Source organism: Xyrauchen texanus, chromosome 1, assembly GCF_025860055.1.
Source record: "Xyrauchen texanus isolate HMW12.3.18 chromosome 1, RBS_HiC_50CHRs, whole genome shotgun sequence".
In the NCBI taxonomy this organism is placed as follows: Eukaryota; Metazoa; Chordata; class Actinopteri; order Cypriniformes; family Catostomidae; genus Xyrauchen; species Xyrauchen texanus.
This window is the reverse complement of record NC_068276.1, coordinates 1,714,375-1,734,883: the sequence shown is the minus strand read 5'-3', so window position 1 is coordinate 1,734,883 and position 20,509 is coordinate 1,714,375. Positions and strand designations below refer to the sequence as shown.

Here is a 20,509-nt window from a genome sequence, read left to right as displayed (position 1 = left end):
ATCTATCTATCTATCTATCTATCTATCTATCTATCTATCTATCTATCTATCTATCTATCTATCTATCTATCTATCTATCTATCTATCTATCTATCTGATATAGATATTTCTATGTGACATTCTGTTTGGATTTGACAGTCCATAGACACCTGTTGTGAATCCAGCTAAACTTTTTCTAAGTACACAAAATGTACGCAATTATTAGTAAAGTATTACTAAGTATTAGTTATTAGTAGAGTCCCAGTGTTTAAATTACAGTATGTACCTAAACACAGGGAGTGAGGTAGATAGACTTCCTTCAGCTCTCCTGAGATGACTTTGAGATCCATTAAGGGGCCACATGGTGTAAACTGGTCCATTTCTGGAGTATAGTTTACTTGTTCCCAGTCACATGTAAGATACTCCAGCTGAACATCACTAGAGCATTCAATACGGAGACCAGTCCTACTGCATTCATATCTCCCTGATTTTAGCAATGCCCTGGAGAATAAACATCAACTCATAATCATGTTTCGTCAAATGGTTGCCAATAGCATGAGCAATTTCAAGGTAATGGGCTTGATGCTCAGGGAACACACATACTGATAAAATGTATAAACTAAATGCACTAAAAGTCTCTACAGATAAAAACTGGGGGATAAAAACATCTGCACTGTAAAAAAATATTTTGAATTTCTTTTATATCTAGGTGCTTTTTTTACCTGACTAGATTTTCCAATCAGCTCAACATATTATGTTGTGATTCAATCAACTTGAACTTGTAAGTTGAATTAACAATTGTAATTGTCATTATAACTCGCTTAGCAAGTTGTCTCATAATTGTTTGTTTTTTCCAGCTCCCAGCATACATTGCAGCATGAATCTATAATGAGGTTAATGTTGTAGACTTATTTTTATTTCTTAAGTTTTTTGATGCTATTTGCAGACATTAATTGTACTGCTTTTGTTGTTTTTGCCATCACTGTGAGTAATAGTTTTGAGGTGATATTAAGAGCTCATCTTTTACTGAATGATGTTTGTTGAGTATCATCATTACAGAGGTTTGTGTGCCAAGTGTTGACATAGAGTATATATGTGCCTATTAATCAAACTATTCTGCATGTAGATTGTGCCTCTCAAGAGGAGACCATCCTGCAGAGCAAAGCCTCTGGGATTTACTCGACAATTAGAGTTAGGTTAACTTAACACTAACTTTACAACAACAGGCCTTACATTTCACTAAACTCAAGCAAAGTTTTCATAACTACATCCAATTTAAGTTCAGCTAATTAAACTTAATTTTTCACAAATATATTCAATGAGTTCAGATTACTTTTTTAATTTGTGAGATAAACTTATCCAATTAATAACCAAGGTTCAGCCATGCAACTCTATGTGGTGCAAGCTGATAGGTTCTTTGACTTCGTTATCTGTTAGCCAATCGGTTTGCTCAAATGTGACATGTTAAGCCAATCGGCTCACCTCCTCTGACTTGTTATCAGGTAGCCAATCAACTTTTGTCTCTCTCTTGTCTAACATTTACAGTAAATGGCTCAGTTTTGCAGTTAAGATGGTTTCTCTGCACCCCAGCTTCCACCTATCTAGATCTGCTACATGGGTATGTATGTCTATATTTGCAGCATGTAACACATGCTCAAAGCAGCACGTCTTGCATTTTGTGTAATTGTGCAGCAGCAGCATGCCACATGCTAATTTAGTAAGTGTATTTTCCAGCAGCAGCAGTAGTTTAGCAGATCTACTCTGCCAAGACCAATATTCTATCATTATGTCATTTCCACATTCATGCTATATCTTTCTGAGAGATGGCAAGGCTGAAAGTCAGTTAAAATGACAAAAAATCCCATGCAAAAAATGTATCAACATTTTATATTTTTTTTTGTGTCAAATGTTTAAATGTAAATTACACCTTTTTAAACTTTCTCTCATTTCAGTGCCAAAAAGGAATTGGTCTAGGCATAAAAAATATAAGGGATGTAACAATAAGGAGCAGCACCTGAATGTCCTATCTGTGTCTTCAAAAGAGGGTTCAAAAAACTTCCATTCGTCCGTTTCCTAACAAAAAAAAAAGTTCAATATCAAATAACTGCATTTCAATTCAAGAATGTTAAATACCCTTTTTGTTCCAAACAATCTTTGCAAAGTCTAATGCCTATATTATTACTTGTGATTATGATTTGCTTGGACACTGAGTATTCTTACTGTCATTTAATCTTAATCTTTAATCTCTTTATGACATGAAATTAAACTCTGACTAATTCCACTTATGCTTTTGAAATTTTAGTTTTTCATATTTAAGGGCCTTCATTAATCATTATTGGGTGCTAAATAACGGATGGATGGAGCAATCCCATATTTAACAAGAAGGGTGACAACCCAATTGGTTTCTTACCATAAATTCGGCACAAGTTTTGCAATCATGGTCTGAAACTGGGAAAAAAAGACAACCAAACTATCAGCAAATACATAAACAAGAGTCAACAGTGAACATGAATCTCAGTAGTTACATTTTTTTATGTTATGTAATATTGAATTTTTTGAACTGTCAGTCATCCTGTAAGCTGCCCATTGTGCTGTAATGAATCTCAACAGGAACCGTAAAACTAGAGATCAAATTTTTTTTTTATAGTTCCAGGTTTGGGAAAAATATGGCACAAAGAGTCTGTTACCTTGTGGACACATCGCACTGGTTATCTTTCCCAGTAGTTCATCTAGAAATCTTCCTTCAAAGTGTTCAGAGAGTGCATTCATACATTTGTTGTGCTGTGTCCATTCTGAAAAAAGTAACATATTTTTAATTGGACATTAATTATTACATCTATTTCTTTATCAAATGTAAACCAAAATGATGCGGTCGAGTGATCAGATCTAATGCTATTCTGTGGTCAGACTTTGTGTTTTTAATGGAAGTTTTATGCCAGCATTATTGTATTCAGTGGATAATATCATCAATACCTTGAATATTTACACATATTCAGCATTCTGCTTTCATGATAATTAATAAAGTACATGAGCATGATGCTAGTAGTGGAGGGTTCACAAAAAACATTGCAATATATGAGGGTTCCCTATCTGTCACTTACTCGATGTTGTGTCGATGCAGTGACACTAGGGGTCATTCTTGGGAGCCTGAGACACCTCTGGTCTTTGATAAAAGGCCAATTGAAATTGTCAAGTGGTATTTGCATGCCGAACTACATACAGGTATAAAGGAGCTGGCGGTGAACCGCTCATTCAGATTTTCTGAGCGGACGATGTTCAATGAGCTGAATTTCCCACGGTTTCAATTCACTTCTGCTGGATCTACGGCGCATATCAGTGCCTTCTCCCCCCTCTGCACATATGCATTGCAGAGATCGCCCCTGGGCGCTTCGGTAGATTCACTGAAAGAGTATATTCTAAAAGAGCGGCACACACAGAAACGTCTTTTTAAAGATGCCTTTCCGTTTCTGTGTTATTCCTGGTTGCGGTCGTTATCTCTCACCCTCTGACGTCCACGATCGCTGTTTTTCGTGTCTGGGCACTGCTAATGCAGAGACATCCTGCATGGATAGGTCATATTCTCACTGCGAGAACATGACCATGGCAACATTGCGGTCATGGCTTGCATTCGTAGGAACTCGTTCCTTCTACCTATGGGTTGGAGGTCAGCGCGGCTAGCACTGGGGTGATTTGGGGACCTCAATGGGACCACCTCCACCAGATATTTCTCAACGGACCTCCCATTCCCCAGCACACTTGTTTGCCCTGATCAGGCTTCTCACGGTGAGTTCGACCTCTTGTTCGGGGCCCGTGAAGGTGATGAGCTTTCGAGCGCATCGATGGGGGGGTGGCCAAAGGGTATTGGGAAATGCCCCCAGTGGATAAGGTGCTTGCAGTGCACCTATGTCTGCAGAGCACTGCATCCTGGTGCGGACGCCCAGAGCTCCCGTTCAGGGTCTGTAGGTGTACGTCTACAAGCCGCCTCCACCTTCCACACCATGGCTCTTCTGCAAGTCCACCAAGCCAAGGTGCTAAAAGAACTACACAAGGGTAGTTCTGACCCGGGATTGATGCAGGAACTGTGCTCGGCGACCAACCTCACCGAGGCGGTCAATGTCCACCTTGGTGGTCCAGGAAGGCCACCTTTGGCTCGACCTGGTCAAGATGAGAGAGGCAGACAAGGCACGGTTCCTTAATGCCACCACTTTCCAGGTTGGCCTGTTCGGCGACACCGTCGAGGACTTTGCCCAGCAGTTCTCGACAGTAAAGCAGTAGACGGAGGCTATCCAGCACATTATGCCCCGACGTGGCTCAAGATCCTGAACCCCATCTGGTCGTCGCCAAGGGCGTCCTCCTGCGGCGACTGCACCAGGTCTGCCGCAGGAAGCAGATGCCACCCATCTCATGGCCGGCTACCAAGAACCCGAAGAAGGCTTCACGAGGAGACCCTAGTGCCTGGAGCTGGTTAGCAGACCACTTGATCCACCGGTGGAGGGCCGGGAGGAGAATGTTTTATTCCCTTCTCATTTCATTTAATTTAAGTAGCTGTGGTACCCAAAACTCCAACAAAAGAGTGGTTTCCTTATTCTCTGGGTCACATGTCCGGTGTGCTCGACCGTCATTACGACCTCCATCCACCATTCCAGTCTGAAAGGTTCAGCGTGCTAGCGGTGCGGTTTGACATCTATAAAGGTTTCATACTGTTCTGTATGACTTCTGCCACTGTATTCATCTCGTTTCAAAGGATTGTGTTATTTTAACCAGGACTAAACTGTAAAATATCGCAATGAATGACAATTTTGCAAATATTTAATCATTATTTAATCATTTAATTTTGTTTGACATGGGACACAAAAGGAGTTTGAATATGCTGCATATGCTGCAGCTAAAATTACTTTAAAATACATACAGCACCATGAAACAATTATAAATGCAATCAATTCCATTTGTGTGTTTTAATGCAAGACTTCAGAAGCCATTTGATAGCTCTGTGTGAGGAATAGACCCGAATTTAACTAGCGGCCATAACAGTCAAATTCTGCACATATTTAAACATTCATGAATTGCTATCAAGGGTTGTTGTGGCACAAGTTTTACATCAGTGATTGCAAATGCTCATTGGCTCTCGGTTATCTTGTGACCGATTGCGACACTTTATATTCCAGGTGATATATTTGATGTATTTCCGGGTGATTATATTCCGGTTGATGTATCAACAATTTTAATTTCTCTCTCAATCTCACATGTAACTATTGTATGCCATCAGGGAGCAAACTACTTATAGACTACTTTTGTATTTAGAATTTTTTGGAATAAATTTTGCCAATACATTTATCTGCCAGTTACATACATATACACTGGAGGCCAAAAGTTTGGAATAATGTACAGATTTAGCTGTTTCGGAAGGAAATTGGTAGTTTAATTCACAACAGTGCCATTCAGCTGATCACAAAGTATAGTCAGGACATTACTGATGTAAAAAAAAAAGCACCATCACTATTTGAAAAAAATATTTTTGATCAAGTATAGACAGACCCCTTTTCCAGCAGCCATCACTCCTTCACCTTATCCTTGAGTTATCATGTTAAATTGCTAATTTGGTACTATAAAATCACTTGCCATTATATCAAACACAGCTGAAAGCTATTTGGTTAAATAAATGAAGCTTAACATTTTGTTTGTTTTTGAGTTGCCACTTTATGCAATAGACCAGCATGTCTTAAGATCTACAATGATTTACAATGCTTGAAATTGTCAAAAAACTGAAGATTTCATAAAGAAATTTACATCACAGTCTTCAAAGACAAAGGACAACTGGCTCTTACAAGGACAGAAATAGATGTGGAAGGCCAGATGTACAACTAAACAAGAGGATAAGTACCTCAGGGTGGAAGCATGAGAGGGGCCAGGGTGGAGCGAGAGGCAGAGAGGACCAAGGCAGCGTCGGAGATTCGGAGAAGTAAGGTGGAGCTGGGGGATCAGAAGACTGAGGCGGAGCCGTTGGGGCTGAGGACAAAGGCGAAGCTGTAGGAATGGAGGTCCCTGGAGGAGCTGAAGGATCGGAGAGACAAGGTGTAGCCAGAGGACCGGAGAGCCCAGGCAGAGCTAGGTGACAGACAGACCAAGGAGTCTCAGGCGTTGCTAGACTAACTAGATAACTAGACTGCTAAAGATGAACCAATGGAGTCATCACATGACAAGGAACAGGAACAAACATGGCATGGAACTAATTTAAAGTAAAAGACATGAACAAAAACAATATTCAATCCTGACAAGACATTGGACAACAGATAATTGGAAAAGAGTGTTATGGATGTTAATTCTTTTGAGCTTTTGTGGGATGACCTATATCGTAAGGTGTGTGAGAAGTGCCCGACAAGACAGCCACATCTATGGCAAGTGCTACAGGAAGCGTGGGGTGAAATGTCAGCTGAGTATCTGGACAAACTGACAGCTAGAATGCCAAGGATCTGCAAAGCTGTTTTTAATTCGAATTAATTGCATGGTGTCCCGATTAATTAATCGCATATACACATATTTGCTGAGAAAGCCCCTTATATAACAATAATTCAATAATGATTATATATATTTATATAAATATAAAATTATACATAGTTATCTTTAAATATTTTATTTATATATATATATATATATATATATATATATATATATATATATATATATATATATATATATATATATATATATATAAATACAAAATATTCAGATAATTAAAATGCATTACATTCTTAATCATTGATAAGACAATACAAAAAGCGGCTTTAGAACACAATGTATTGTTTACTACCATATTATTGATCATAAGTCAATCATTGACACACAGTTCACTGTAATCCATTTCACAAGTGAATTTATCAATCAGTTGGAGATTTATTATGAGGGTTAATTTAAGGACCCGTCAATGAACAGCTGCGTCAGACATTTTTTTATTTTATTTATTTTTTATTAATACTTACAAAACTTTTACATCTAGAGCCAAGAGGTATATTAAAACAAACAACAACAAAAAGGAAAATAAATTAATAAACAGTTTAATAAAAATACCAAATTGTTTACATATTTTAATACACTTTACAGCTTTCTTGTTACTCAAATTGGAAATTGTTCTTAGGTATTGCTGAACCTCTGAATTAAAAATGAAAACTAATGGTTTATAACCACCATACTTACATTTATGTATACTAAACTTTGCCAACAAAAGCAGAACAATAATCAAATAATATTCCTTATGAAGAGACATGTCATAGCTAAAAAAAAAAACAGAATAAAACATTTTCAAAACAAAGTTAAAAGCTGGGAATAAAATGGTCTCTAAAAATCTTGCAGAAATCAGACCAAAAACAAGTCGAGTAGGGACAACTCCAAAATAAATGGAAAATGTTTTCCTCCTGCAGACCACAAAATGTACAGAATATATCAACATCACAATTAAATCTCTCTACAAGAAAATAATTTGTGAGGAAGTACTTATAAATAAGATTGAAGGAAATTTCTTTGATTTTATTTGTGATTAAATATTTATGGATAATTTCCAAATTTTGTACCATCTCAATCCAGCGTCAGACATACTTGTGTAGCGTCTCGGGTGCTTTGCATCATAAACATAAAATGTTTAGGTCACTGTTTCCAAGTTAAATATAGTTTAATACTCAATCTTTAAACACATCTTGAGATCCCTTAGTTTGCATCTGCGCTCCTTCAAGTGTTTTGAACGCAAGAACGTGTTTGTGTTGTTCTGCCAACTGAAGTGTTTTCTTCACTGTATAAACTGTGCGTTGCTCTTACAGTTGAAATTTCACTTACTGCCCTCTGGAGTAAACAGGTGGTACTACAAGCTTGAATCTCTCAGGAATCTTCCTTATTATCGTCTGGGGGGGACATTGCAATTAAATGCGTAATTTTTTTTAACGCGTTATTTTTAATAAAATTAATCGCACTGAATTAACGCGTTAAATCGACAGCCCTAATTAATACTAACACTTGATCTCTTGGATGGAGAAAGAGAAAGATTCTTACCACTAGAATAGCATGGTTGGACGGGATCTGAATCATTTTCCAGCACTTCAATTGTGTCTTTAATCAGTTTTATTCCTGATTTTATAACACTTTCAGTTTCCTTCTTACGGTGGGCTTTTATCAGGGATTCTGCCGCTCTTTCAATTGTCTTGCTTTGGGTGAAGCCACTTAGCATTACATAAAAAACAGAAAATGAAAGGAGAACCCATGTCACATACATTTGACAACATCTGATTCATAGATTTCTAAATAACAGTGGAAATCAGATATAAAGGCATTGACTGATACCTTTCGATGTTATAAAGTCAAGACAGCTTCACTGCTTGTTCTACATATTCACTCAAAAGACGTGTCAGTTCCCTTTACAAAAGGCTTCACTACGATATTGCGCTGCTAAGCGCTACGGGGGACAGCTTTCGCTGTGAGCCGAGCTGAAATAATGTGTGAAACACGTCAATGAACATTGACCGGAATTTATAGCCTCGGCTGATGTAATCATTAGATGCACCTGAGGCCAGGCTATAAATGGATACGTCACCAGGTGTCGTCAGAAACTCTTTTTTCAGAGCGATTCTGTTTCTGTGTGTTTCACACACCCTGTCAAAACTTTCTTTCCTCTGTTAGGAGTTAGAATCAGTTAAACAGTGTGCAGTGAACTTTGTTCTTTGTTCTCTTTTCTCTTCTGTTTAGAAAATATTATATATATATATTTCTAAAAAGAGAGAATGACTGAAAGCCATAAGCGGTGCGTGTTCCCCTCTTCTCGCTCTATAGCTGAAGGCGGCACACATCAGTTTTTGCTGTTTGTTTGGGAGCACGCTGCTCTCGCGTTGCAGCAGGGGCGGTCGCGAGCACTGCGATTTGCTTTAACAGGCAGAGTGCGTCGTGCTCGCCTCGCTTGCTTCGGAGTCAGCACTCTCGAAAAGATCGTTCGTGGGGCTCTTGCATGGTTTTGGCTGAGGAGCAAGAGACGGGTTGATCCCTTTCTCTCACTCTCTCCCCAAACCCAGCTGTTTCTTCACATGATCTCGACGCCTCGGATCATGAGGTGGATCGCTATTCTCTTCCGCCTCCGAGCTTTCCGTCCGCGATAAAAAATCTACGGAGGAATTGCTCGATGTTGTTACTCGTGCGGTTGCCAGATTGGTCTGGCCACGCGAAAAAGAGACCCCAAACGCTCCAAATTAGGGGATAGATTTTATCTTCCAGTCTAAGACAGGGAACGCCTCATGGGTTCCTTCCTTCTTTGATAAACCTCCATTAAGAGCTTTTTCGGCTCATGGAGAACCCCTAAAAAACAAAAAAAAAAAACATATATATACATTTTCTTCCCGTGTTCACATACCCTCGACGTCATTATATTCGACTGTCGTGGGTGCTGAGGCACGGCGGTATTCAGTGATGCCGCCGGTCGAAGAGACGCTTGCGGGCTATCTCTCGCCGGGCTCGGCATCGTCACTTAAGTAGCCCTCTCTCCCCTCAAAGCCTTGTAGGACAACCTCCACTTTAGTGGGAAGGGCTTATCAAGCAGCAGGTCAGGCTGGTGCTGCTCTGCACACTATGCTGTTTTACAGGCATACCAGGCTGACCCCCTGGGCGACCTGAGTGTGGGTTCTGCGCTTGACGAGCAAGCCGCAGACCCACCTCGGTCCTGACTGAAGGGAGGCTCAAAAACAAAGCGTGGCGAGTCATGCTCCTCCTCCCAGGGATTGGGGACAGTCTCGCCGCCCTCACCAGCCCCGAAGCAAGACCCAAGAGAAAACCCTGACGGTCTTGCACCTAGATTAGGGGGTAGCTCCCCTCGGGACGGGGCGCGTGTTTCACTTCACCCCTCCCGATACCCCCTCGAAGCCCCCCATTCCCGCCACCTCTTGGTGTTTCGGGTTGCAGAGGCTTCCACCAAAATTGGGTGTTTTCGCTGTTCCTGCATCTTATTCAGGACGCGAAGCACCCGACAACCCCTCAACAGGAAGTGTTAAAATATAATACCCACCTCATAGATCCCGGCAGCGTGGAAACTTCTGCCGGATGAATTCTTTTCTGTGGGTCTTATAAGGGCGTCAGGATTTAATTCTCTCGCCGTTTTCTTTCCGTGCTTCAACAGTATGTTCTCACTACTGTGAACCGGATTTCTTTTTTATGTAAAAAGAAAAATCAATCTCCTGGTTAAAGGGGCCACGGTGTGTGTTCCCCTTCCAGAGAAAGAGTTAGGCTATTACACTAAATACTTCCCGTTTCCCATGGAGGGTGAGGGGTGGCGTCTGGCTTAGATCTTAAAGCTTGAACTACCCGTGGGTGTTCAAGTCCAAGATGATGCCTGTTAAGACGGTCGTGTCTCAAGCCCTACAACTCGTTTGGCTGGTCACCATCGATCTTATGACGCACTTCTATGCTTCATTTAGAAGTTCTGCCACAACATGGAAAGTTCCTGAGGTTCACTTCCGGGGCGAAGTCTTCCAGGGTCAGGTTCTTTCTCTCAGCCTAGCCCTTTTTACCCGCACATTCACAATGCATGATGTAGCGCTGGCTCCTTGTGACTCCGGGGCATCTGCATTCTGAATTATGTAGACGACTGGCTGATCCTAGCGCAGTTCCAGGAACTGGCAGTTCAGCACAGGGACATCGTCTCAGCTCATTTGTTTCTCTGGGGTTGAGGCTCAATGCCAAGAAGAGCGTCCTCTCTCCCACTCAGAACACTGTCTATCGGGGCATCGTATGGAGTTCAATCTAAATGCGGCCACAACTGTCTCCCGCTAGTATTGAGTCCATTTAGATCACCCTGAGCGAAGTCAGACTAGGGCAAGGTTGCACTTTTATCAGTATCAATGATTTCCAGGTCTCGGGCGAAGGCGTCCACAGGGATCCCTCTGGACCTTCTGCTCATGAGACCGTTTTTGTTGTGGCAAAAAGCCAGGGGATTTCTTCCAAGGGCCAAAACCCCTAGGCTAAATAGGGTTACGCGCCTCAGGCTTCGTTCCCTTTCTATGTGGTTCAGACCCCGGTTTTCTGCCTTGGGTCCCACTCTTGGTGCGTCTTGTTGTCGCAGGCTGCTAACGACAGACGCCTCCCTGATGGGCGGGGTAGCGGCCTTAAGTGGTCGTCCAGCTTAAGGGGATAGGAGGGTCATCAGCTCGGTTGTCACAGTCACTGTCTCGGGTTGATGGCTGTATTTCTGGCCCTGAAATACCTCCTCCTGAGGCTGCCATGTCTTTGTGCTGGGTGGACAATGCAGCGGTAGCCTCTTACATAAATCATCAAGGAGACCCACGTTCTTGTCAGCTGTATTTCTGACACGTTGGGTTCTCCTTAGGGCCCAGGGCAAGCTCCTGTCACTCAGGTCAGTTATATCCCTGGATGCCCGTATATGGGAGCAGATTTACGGTCCAGACAGAAAATACCAACGGGGAGTTAAGAACTCCACCCTGAGGTAGTAGTTGCCCGAGTTCGCCAGCAAGGGTTTTTGCCTCTTACTGATAGCACCGCGCTGGCCGAACAGGGCTTGGTTCTCGGAGCTAATCTCTTCCCTCGACGGCTCGCCTTTGGCGATGCCGAACAGGAAGGATCTTCTGTCTCAGGCACAGGGCAATATTTCATCCCTGCCCCAAATTGTGGAATCTTTCATGTTTGGCCCCTAAGGGTACCAACTGAAGGACACAGGGCTCTCTCCTGAGGTTATCGAGACCTTTTTAAATGCCGGGCTTTTTCCACTTGGAACAAGTTTGGGTGAGATCTTAGGGCAGAAGAGGACCTCTTCGCCTCTATGAATAGCGCAATGTCTCCTCTACTTCTCCCTGAAATCACCCAGCCCCCTTGGGTCTGGACGTTAAGACACATACATGACCCAGAATGCGTCTGTATGCATTTCTTTCCCCGGTTTCTCTGCTCCCGGGAGTCCTGGCAATGTTCACCAGCAAGGGTCTTGCCTCCTATTAATGGCGCTGCGCTGGCTGAACAGGATATGGTTCTCGGAGTTAATATCTCTCCTCGACGGCTCGCCTTGGGCGATTCCGAACAGGTAGGACCTTCTTTTTCAGGCTCGGGGGACATATTCATCCCCGGCCCGAATTGTGAAACCTTTCATGCTTGGCCCCTGTAGGGTACCAACTGAGGTTCACAGGGCTTTCTCCTGAAGTTATCGAGACCATTTCAAGTGCTAGGGCTCCCTCCCTTGGAACTGATCTGGGTAGATTTTACAGGGCAGAAGAGGACCTCTTCGCCTCTGTTGATAGCGCAATGTCTCCTCTACTTCTCCCCGAGTCACCCAGTCCCCCCCCCCTCGGGGGTGCTGATCGTGGTGGCGCATACATGGCACAAATGCTCCTGCATGCGTTTCCTTCTAAGTTCAAATTACAGAACCAGCTAACTGCCAGTTTGCTTCAGTTCTGGATTTTCTGTGGAAAGAACTGTCAGCGGGCACTTGCCTTGCCACTGCCAGGTCTATGTGGCTCCCACTTCGGCTTGCCACGCCTTGGTGGGCGGGGTGCCCTCTAAGAGGCATCCTTGCTAGGACCTCTTCATAGGGTAAGACCCCCGTTTTTAAAATCTCTAGAGTCAGCGTTTGGTAGACTTCTGACTCTCAAGATGGTTTTTCATATGGCAATTACGTCTCTAAGGAGACTTGGGTACCTACAGGCTCTGTCTCTTTTACCGGCCTGTTTTGAGTTGCCCCAGGTAGGACCAAGAGCATTCTTTGCACCCTCACCCTGACTACCTGCCAAGGTGCCTTTCTCAACCCTTGGCCAGTCATTCTCTAAGCCTTCTGCTCCCTGCCGTTTGTAATGCCGGAGCAGCTAAAGACTACTCAGACTTTGTCCAGTCTGTGCCCTTCAGAATTATGTCCACCGCACTTGCTAGTGGCGTAAAGTCAGGGCAGCAGTTCTTCACTTCGAAGCCGTGACCGGGTTGTCACTTTGGGTGAGGGACCTTACTGCCCGGGCCTACGAGGCAGCGTTCAAGCTTCGCCAGTAGGTTTTAGGGCGCACTCTTCCAGAGGGCTCTCCTCCTCTAAAGCCTTGGCTAGAGGTCTCCCTCTGCAGCAAGTTTGTGGTGCGGCAGGTTGGTCCTCTCCGCGACATTCATTAAACTTTTATAGTTTGGATGTTCTTGCCACTCTTGGCTCTTACGCCCTTGAGTTGACACCGAACAAGTTTGTGGTGCGGCAGGTTGGCACTCTCCGCACACACTAATCACATTTTATGGTTTAGATGCTTTGCTACTCCGGACTCTTATGTCCTTGAGTCGACATCTCAGCTCATGCCTGAACAGGTTTGTGATGCGGCAGGCTGGTCCTCTCCGCTCACATTCATCAGTTTTTATGACAAGTTTGTGTTGCGATAGGGTTCTCTTCGCACACATTCATCGAACTTTATGGGTTAGATGCTTTGCTACTCTGGGCTCTTATGCCCTTGAGTCGACATCTCAGCTCATGCCTGAACAGGTTTGTGATGCGGCAGACTGGTCCTCTCCGCAAACATTCATCAAAAAATTAATGGTTTAGATGTTTATGCTACTCCGGGCTCTTATGCCCTTGAGTCGACATCTCAAGCTCATGTCTGAGACCTCTCGCGTTTTTGTGAGTACACTGCACAACCGTAGGGGTCCGGACAGCCCCAAGTGCGGCGGCGTGGGTATTGCGTTCCCCGTAGCGCTTAGCAGCGCAATATCGTAGTGAAGCCTTTTGTAAAGGGAACGTCTCGGGTTACATGTGTAACCCTTGTTCCCTGAAAAAGGCGGAACGAGGCGCTGCTTTGCCGCACTGGGACGTCCCAGGACTGCTCTTCAAAAAGAAGTATCTGACGACACCTCGTGATGTGTCCATTTATAGCCTGGCCTCAGGTGCATCTAATGATTACATCAGCCGAGGCTATAAATTCCGGTCAATGTTCATTGACGTGTTTCACACAATATTTCAGCTCGGCTCACAGCGAAAGCTGTCCCCCGTAGCGCTTAGCAGCGCAACATCTCGTTCCGCCTTTTTCAGGGAACAAGGGTTACACATGTAACCCGAGACGTTTTTTAGTGTTCCAGTATCCTTCAAAAACATGTAAAGAGAATGAAACATGATTTTCTGTGTGCATTTAAGAGATATGATTCAGATCAGATGCTGCTTTAAAAGGTAAAATGTGTATTTTCTGCACCACTGACATCACCAGACAGATGTTTCAGAATGAAGTATGAAATTACAGAGAGTAGTAAATGCTCAAATTAATGGCAGTAATTTAACTGTAAATATTCTTCATTTCTGAGGAACCTTCATCAATATGAGCTGGACAGATTTAAATATTACTGTAAGAAGTTCATTTTCACACTCACCCGCTGCCATATCTGTTCATCAAAAGGTTCAGCAGGATTTTAAAATGGAGAAATTCACTGTAAGTCACACTAAGTACAAATAAATCCAATAAACATAATTTCAGGAACAGATCTAAAGAGATTGTTCTCCTTCAATATTCCTCAACATCACAAAACACACTTACATAACTTAAAACATTCTTACATAACATAACTTACTTTGTTTGTTCGGTGATTGTATAGGTCCTTGTGTTTTCAATGTTTCATTCACGTTGTGATATCTTGTGCTGACACGTTAGGGCATGAAATAAGTCAAACATATTTAAACAGATCCGGTTTGACTAGAAACAAATTCCAACCCATAATCATCTTCACAATACTGAATCTGTGTTAAAGGGGACTAGTTGTCACGCTAGGTATCACAAGGGCTATATCTTTATTTGAGTCCAAAGTCCAATTACCTGAATGTGTCATTTTTCCAGCAGTGGTTTTGTATGTTGGATTAAAATGCATAGTTCAATCTATTTTCACTAACATCATTATTTGCTGTAGGATAACAAGTGAACACTGTAAAAGTCCACTGGCATACATTCAGGCAAGAATCGACTATATAAAGAGGGAGAATTTAACTGAAAGATTGAACTTTCACGTGTTCTCAGGACAAAGGTATTTTTTATCAGTGTCAGGATGGGGCAAGCTGTCACATCTGTTTTTAATGTTATAAATTAATAAAAAAATAAAAGTATTCATGTTACATTTTTGTATTTCATAAAAAGTGAAATGTGTTTAATTGTTGCTTTACTGTTTATTTTTTGCTAAATAATAGGCATGTAGGGTCCAATGTGACAACTTACCCCATATAGTGTGACGACATGCCCAGTGGACAGTTTGTATAGTATTTGCTAATTTCCAGTTCAAAACTTTTGTAATAATTCTATGATTAGAAATACAATGTTCAAAATCATGTAACCTCCTGAGACCCGAGCGTGACTGCTGTACACATATGCTATTTCTCTTTTTGATTTGTAACGAGTAGCACCTAAAAAAACTAAAGTAAAAAGAATCTAGAGCAAATAGTTTTCCTAAAAATTGATTACCACAAATGTGGAATATTTAGTTAAATGTTAAATAATACTAAGCGATGGAAAGCCTTTATTGTAAATGATCATGTTGATAAAAAGGTTTATATTGCATTTTCAAAATGTTGTCCACTGAGTTCAGCATGTGCAGCATGGTTAAAGAGTGCCACCTCATCTCTCACACCGGCTGCAGTATGAAGCGCCACACGCACACCTCACAAGCCCAGTTTTACCTGTCACCTGAAGACACAAGCTGCATCTGAAAACTGGAAAATGCTGCCTTCAGAGGCTGTATAAGGATGGATGGAAAAAGGTGCTATTTAAACTGTTCAGATAGTTCCATTCATCCACTGAAATGTAGTTTAATCCATTAACTGAAAAGACAGCTTCCTACGTTTTTAGATGAAACATAAAATATATAAAAACATATAAAAACATATAAAACAGCCCTAAACAAACAAAATTGTTGGTCCGATCCCGGCGTCCTCCATCGTCGTCGTTAATTTTGTTGTTGCTATTGAAACGTGCATGCAATAATGTAAAAAATAATTTTTATACTAGATGACGTTACTATGGTGGTTCCTTTTGTGAATGCGAATGCAACAGGGAAAAAGTCTCCTCGGGTGTTCCTTAAGAGTTCTCATTTAGAAAGTACACTACAAGTACTAGGACTGTAGGTCTGAAAGGGCCCCATTGCTCCCTATTAAGTGAATTACTTAATCTCGTGTGCTGTCTGTCTAGACTGGTCTGAGATTAGTTTGAAATTCACCTTATTAACTAAAATGTTTTTTTCACATTTAGAGGTAAAAATATATACTGTATGTAGAAATATGTGCATCTTTATTAGCACGTTGACGGATTCAATTTTATTTATTTTTTTACGCTTTACAACCAAATAAGTTTAAATGAAAACACTTAGAGATTTACTACCATAGGCACTTTTATTGGCGCTGCACCAGTCATGCTGTTATGTCACGTGACTCGATGCGCCAGAAGTTTGACTTTTAAATGACAGTGTAGAGTCTTGTGAACCGTATTCTGTCAGTTTTAATTCAAGTTATGCGTTGAGTATAGCGAAGACAAAACACAACATCCACACATGTGGATGCGGGGTCGCACAAGGTTAAACGACCAAACAACCTTAGCACATTCAGGGGCAATTTACTAAACAGTTGCACCACTTTTGCGTGAAGGTATTTCAGCACGAAAATCTTCAGCATATTCACAAACCACCCGCAATCAATTTTAGTAGATGTAATCAGCACTTAAATTGCACTGCATCTTGAGTATTTAAATGAAGTCATTGTTATTCCTTTTCGCACAAACATGCCTCCTTTCTTTGTAAATTGGGCTCACTATATATTGGGATTCGTTCACCAAAGATTTTACTGATTTACACTGTGCTATTAATGCTAAATTTAAAGCAGGCAGTAAAATTAAGTTTATTTATAAAATAAGTTTCTATACATTTTCAGTTGATCATATAAGCAGATAATTCATCAAATAATGATGAAATGATGTATAACAGCATTATAACCTGCATTTATCCAGATGCACAATGTAGTCAAGCCCAATTTCGACATGTTAAAAATCCTGTAAAATTAGCCTAAAACGCCTAATCAAGGCATACCCAAAGTAAATTTAAAGCTGTTCTTGAACCTTTTTGAGTACATGCATGGTTTTGGTCACATTTGAAAGGGGACACTCTGAAGTTTTTTCCCCAGCAGTCAGAATTACTGTAAGTGCTACTGATTTTGAGTAATAGAAGTTTGAACACAATGAAATAGAAGTTTGTTTTTCCACCTGAAATTTTTTTTTGCATACAGATGCCTGCAGATGACTATAACTTGTAGCTATTAGCTTGAGAACACAATGGGATCACAGCATGAAGCCTTACCTAGTCCAAGTTCAAATTTTATAACAATACCATAAAAAATGAATATTTTACACATGTTTTTCTAAGGGTACACCCAGGCGTTTTACAAAAGTGCCTTTTGGATACTCCAAAAGGACCCTTTGGTAACCTAGGACAAAAAGGCTCCTACTTTTGAACGCTTCAACGTACAGTCATAATTTTGGGCTCTAATGAAAGATGACACTTAGAGCTATCATATTCCATATCCAGATCCACTATTAGTTTTGCTGACACAGAGTAACTGATGCATAAACACATTAGAGTGCCTTTTCCCTTCTTGAAACTAAATGTTGTGCATATAAAAGAGTCAAAACTAGTGCTATGGTGGACAATTTGTTTATATAAAAAATACACAACAAACTATTTACATGAATTTTTACACAAAGTATTTACAAACCATTATAAAATTGTACATGTTTCTAGCAACATGCCAGTCATTGTAGCAGTCACATTTGGGTACAAAGCACAAAGGCACATCACAGGAAGAGTACTTCACTGGTATATTTGCATGACACTGCCTGCACTTCAGACGACCAGCGGTGCAAGATTTGGTGATGTGCAACGGCCTGTGATGTGCTCTTCGTGGAGCAGGAGATACGGGTCTGGCTGTGGAGTGAGACCACAACTCTGCCAGCTCCTCAGCAAGGGTCTCTCTGAAAGCCCTCCTCTCTTGATGAGGTGCTGTCCTGCTACTCCACTTTATGTGGCCCGCATCCGGCTCCCAATCGCTATCTGATTCAGTGAGAATAAATAAATGTAATTTACAAAGCTAGACACAACTTTTCCATCTTTTCTGTATTCTATATATATATATATATTAGTTTTTCTTTTCGACTGTGTAAATATGTATTATTGTATGTATATTTACTGTAAATACTGTATACTTTGCCAATGTACTATGGAACAAATAGATGAGCCTACACCTCCCCCATGAATTCAGCATTGTAACAAATAGATGGGCCTACCCTCCCCCACCTCCCCGCATTGTAACAAATAGACTCTCAAACACAACATATATTCTTATTTTCAACTTATATTTATTGATTTATTTATATATGTATTTTACGTCCATATATATATATATATATATATATATATATATATATATATATATATATATATACATACATATACATATATACATATTTACAGTAAATATACAAAACATCTATATAGCATGTCAATAGATCTGAAACAAACAATGAACTAAAACCTCACACACGCACAAACGGTTCAAACACTCACTGAGGAAACACACGACAAAGGGTAATTACAAAATGTGTATTCATTATTCAAACTACAGCTTATTTATGCGGAATATACAGTAATATATGTTATAAAACACAAGAAAACACTTACTTGTCCAGAGCCGTGTCTCATCTCTCCATAAACATTTACTCTGCCTCTGAATCATCCGTATTGTTTTCAGAAATGTCATCTCCAAACTCAAAATTTTCACAATGAATGCCTTCTTATATCACATCCTGGGGTGAAAATCCTGTTTTTCGCGTCCGTTTCACCATATTTAAATCGCCAAATGTGTAAACAGTTCCAAAACAACACTCCAATGGTTTTACGCACGACGCACAAAACACTCGGTAAAGGCAAGGCAACATTGCGCACACACATTTCAGAACCGTGCTCTAATCGTCCCACTAAAGCCGCATATCACTGTTTTCAGAATTTCATTGGCTATACGATGCGTCAGTCATTTCCACTCTTCGATGTAATTGGTTTGATCAGTAAACAAAGGAAAGTGGGTATGCCCTTACATTCGACACAAACTGTGGTTGGGTATTGAAGGCTTTGGACAGGACATGGAAGCTCCTATTGGGTCAAATGAGGTGTCAATCGAAAGGTCAGAGTGCGTGCTTCCATTTTTATACCGGATATAGGAAATGTTTACATCTGAACTGAAGTTATTACCGATAATATGTGAAAGTTTAGGTACAGCTGCCAGGTGCTTTGAAATGATGCAACAAGAGTCTGTGGATATTTATTGATGTAATAATGTGATTTGGACTAAACATTTTACTTGATTTGATCATTTGGACATTTGACAATGAAACAACACCGTTTTTGTCGGGAAGTTATGGATCAGTGGAATACTATGATGCTTCATAGGTGAGTTGCCTAAATTTTGTTATTGGTTGTTTATATGTTGGTGGTCTGACAAAGATATAGATTGTACCTGCTGTTGTGATTGTATCTTAAAATGGTTTATATCAATAGAAAATCAAGAAATGTAGCTTTCCAAAGATATGTGGCATGTGTACCAATGTAACACACAGCAGTTTTGTTTATCGCATACTTTTATTTTGTACATTTAAGGGCCCGTCCGCGGGCTGGGAATTCAATCATGTTAAAGAGATGATTCCGGTGTCTGGATCACTGTGATGCTGTTCAGTCCTGCAAAAGTGTGTCAGATAACGGTGGTCTTCTTTTACATGTGCAAAATGCATTCAGCACAGATTTTGTGTAAGCGTTTGCGCTGTTGCCTGATCTGCATAATTACTCTAGTGAATGGGCGCTAAACCACTGAAGACAGCTCGCACAAATAACACAAATAACATGATCATGTGGGGAATCGACATGTAGCTTCCGAATGTTTATGTACCTAATCATCCTAATTCATATGAATTACTGACAGGTGTCATCTCCAATCAGACATGTTTTATTTTTCACATCAATTCAAGCATGAACACACTTTCACCCTTTAGTTCATTCTCAAGAGACACAGGTTATGGTCCCATGGAAACCAGGAAGTAAATGTGTTTACATAAACAACGGCTATCCTGAGGTTGCATTTTAATTCTAAAATTACTTTTTTACTCCACTTTATGGTTTGGGTTAGGGATAGGGATAGAATTAAAAAAAAATTAAAAATTTATTTTGACTGGGTTACATCATTAACAACTAATAATACAACTTGCTATTGGCGCCACCCTGTTGACATTTCACCTCAACAGCACTGCCAGCTTTGGCCACTGGGGGCAGTGGTTTGAATTTCTGTAACTATAGACTGATTTTAGCAACGGAACGTTTGACCTCCTGTTGCTGAATTTACAGTGATATCATTCTGGAGTCAACTGACATTCTATGATCATAGTAAAGGTGATTTTCTGTGGTTATAATTATTCTTTAGTGCATCATTTACAACTGAAAATGGAATATTTTTTCAAATGATTGATAGAATAAATTATTAATT

At 40.8% G+C, this 20,509-nt stretch overlaps 1 protein-coding gene across 7 annotated transcripts in view; it reads right to left on the bottom strand.

Moving 5' to 3' along the window:
• The window catches only part of LOC127648112 (NACHT, LRR and PYD domains-containing protein 1 homolog), a 93,837-nt gene extending 85,150 nt beyond the window's left edge, over positions 1–8,687 (bottom strand). For all 7 annotated transcript variants that reach the window (XR_007971139.1, XR_007971138.1, XR_007971140.1 and 4 more), the window contains exons 1-7: positions 8,305–8,687; positions 8,017–8,183; positions 5,861–6,084; positions 2,667–2,771; positions 2,390–2,427; positions 1,994–2,052; positions 266–480 (exon numbers count right to left, since the gene is read on the bottom strand). Coding sequence is in view for 1 of the 7 variants with exons in the window: in XM_052132727.1 (XP_051988687.1) it covers positions 266–480; positions 1,994–2,052; positions 2,390–2,427; positions 2,667–2,748 (394 nt within the window). In the remaining 6 variants the exon portion in view is untranslated. The remainder of the gene's footprint in view (positions 1–265; positions 481–1,993; positions 2,053–2,389; positions 2,428–2,666; positions 2,772–5,860; positions 6,085–8,016; positions 8,184–8,304) is intronic.
• Between the last annotated feature and the right edge of the window lie 11,822 nt (positions 8,688–20,509).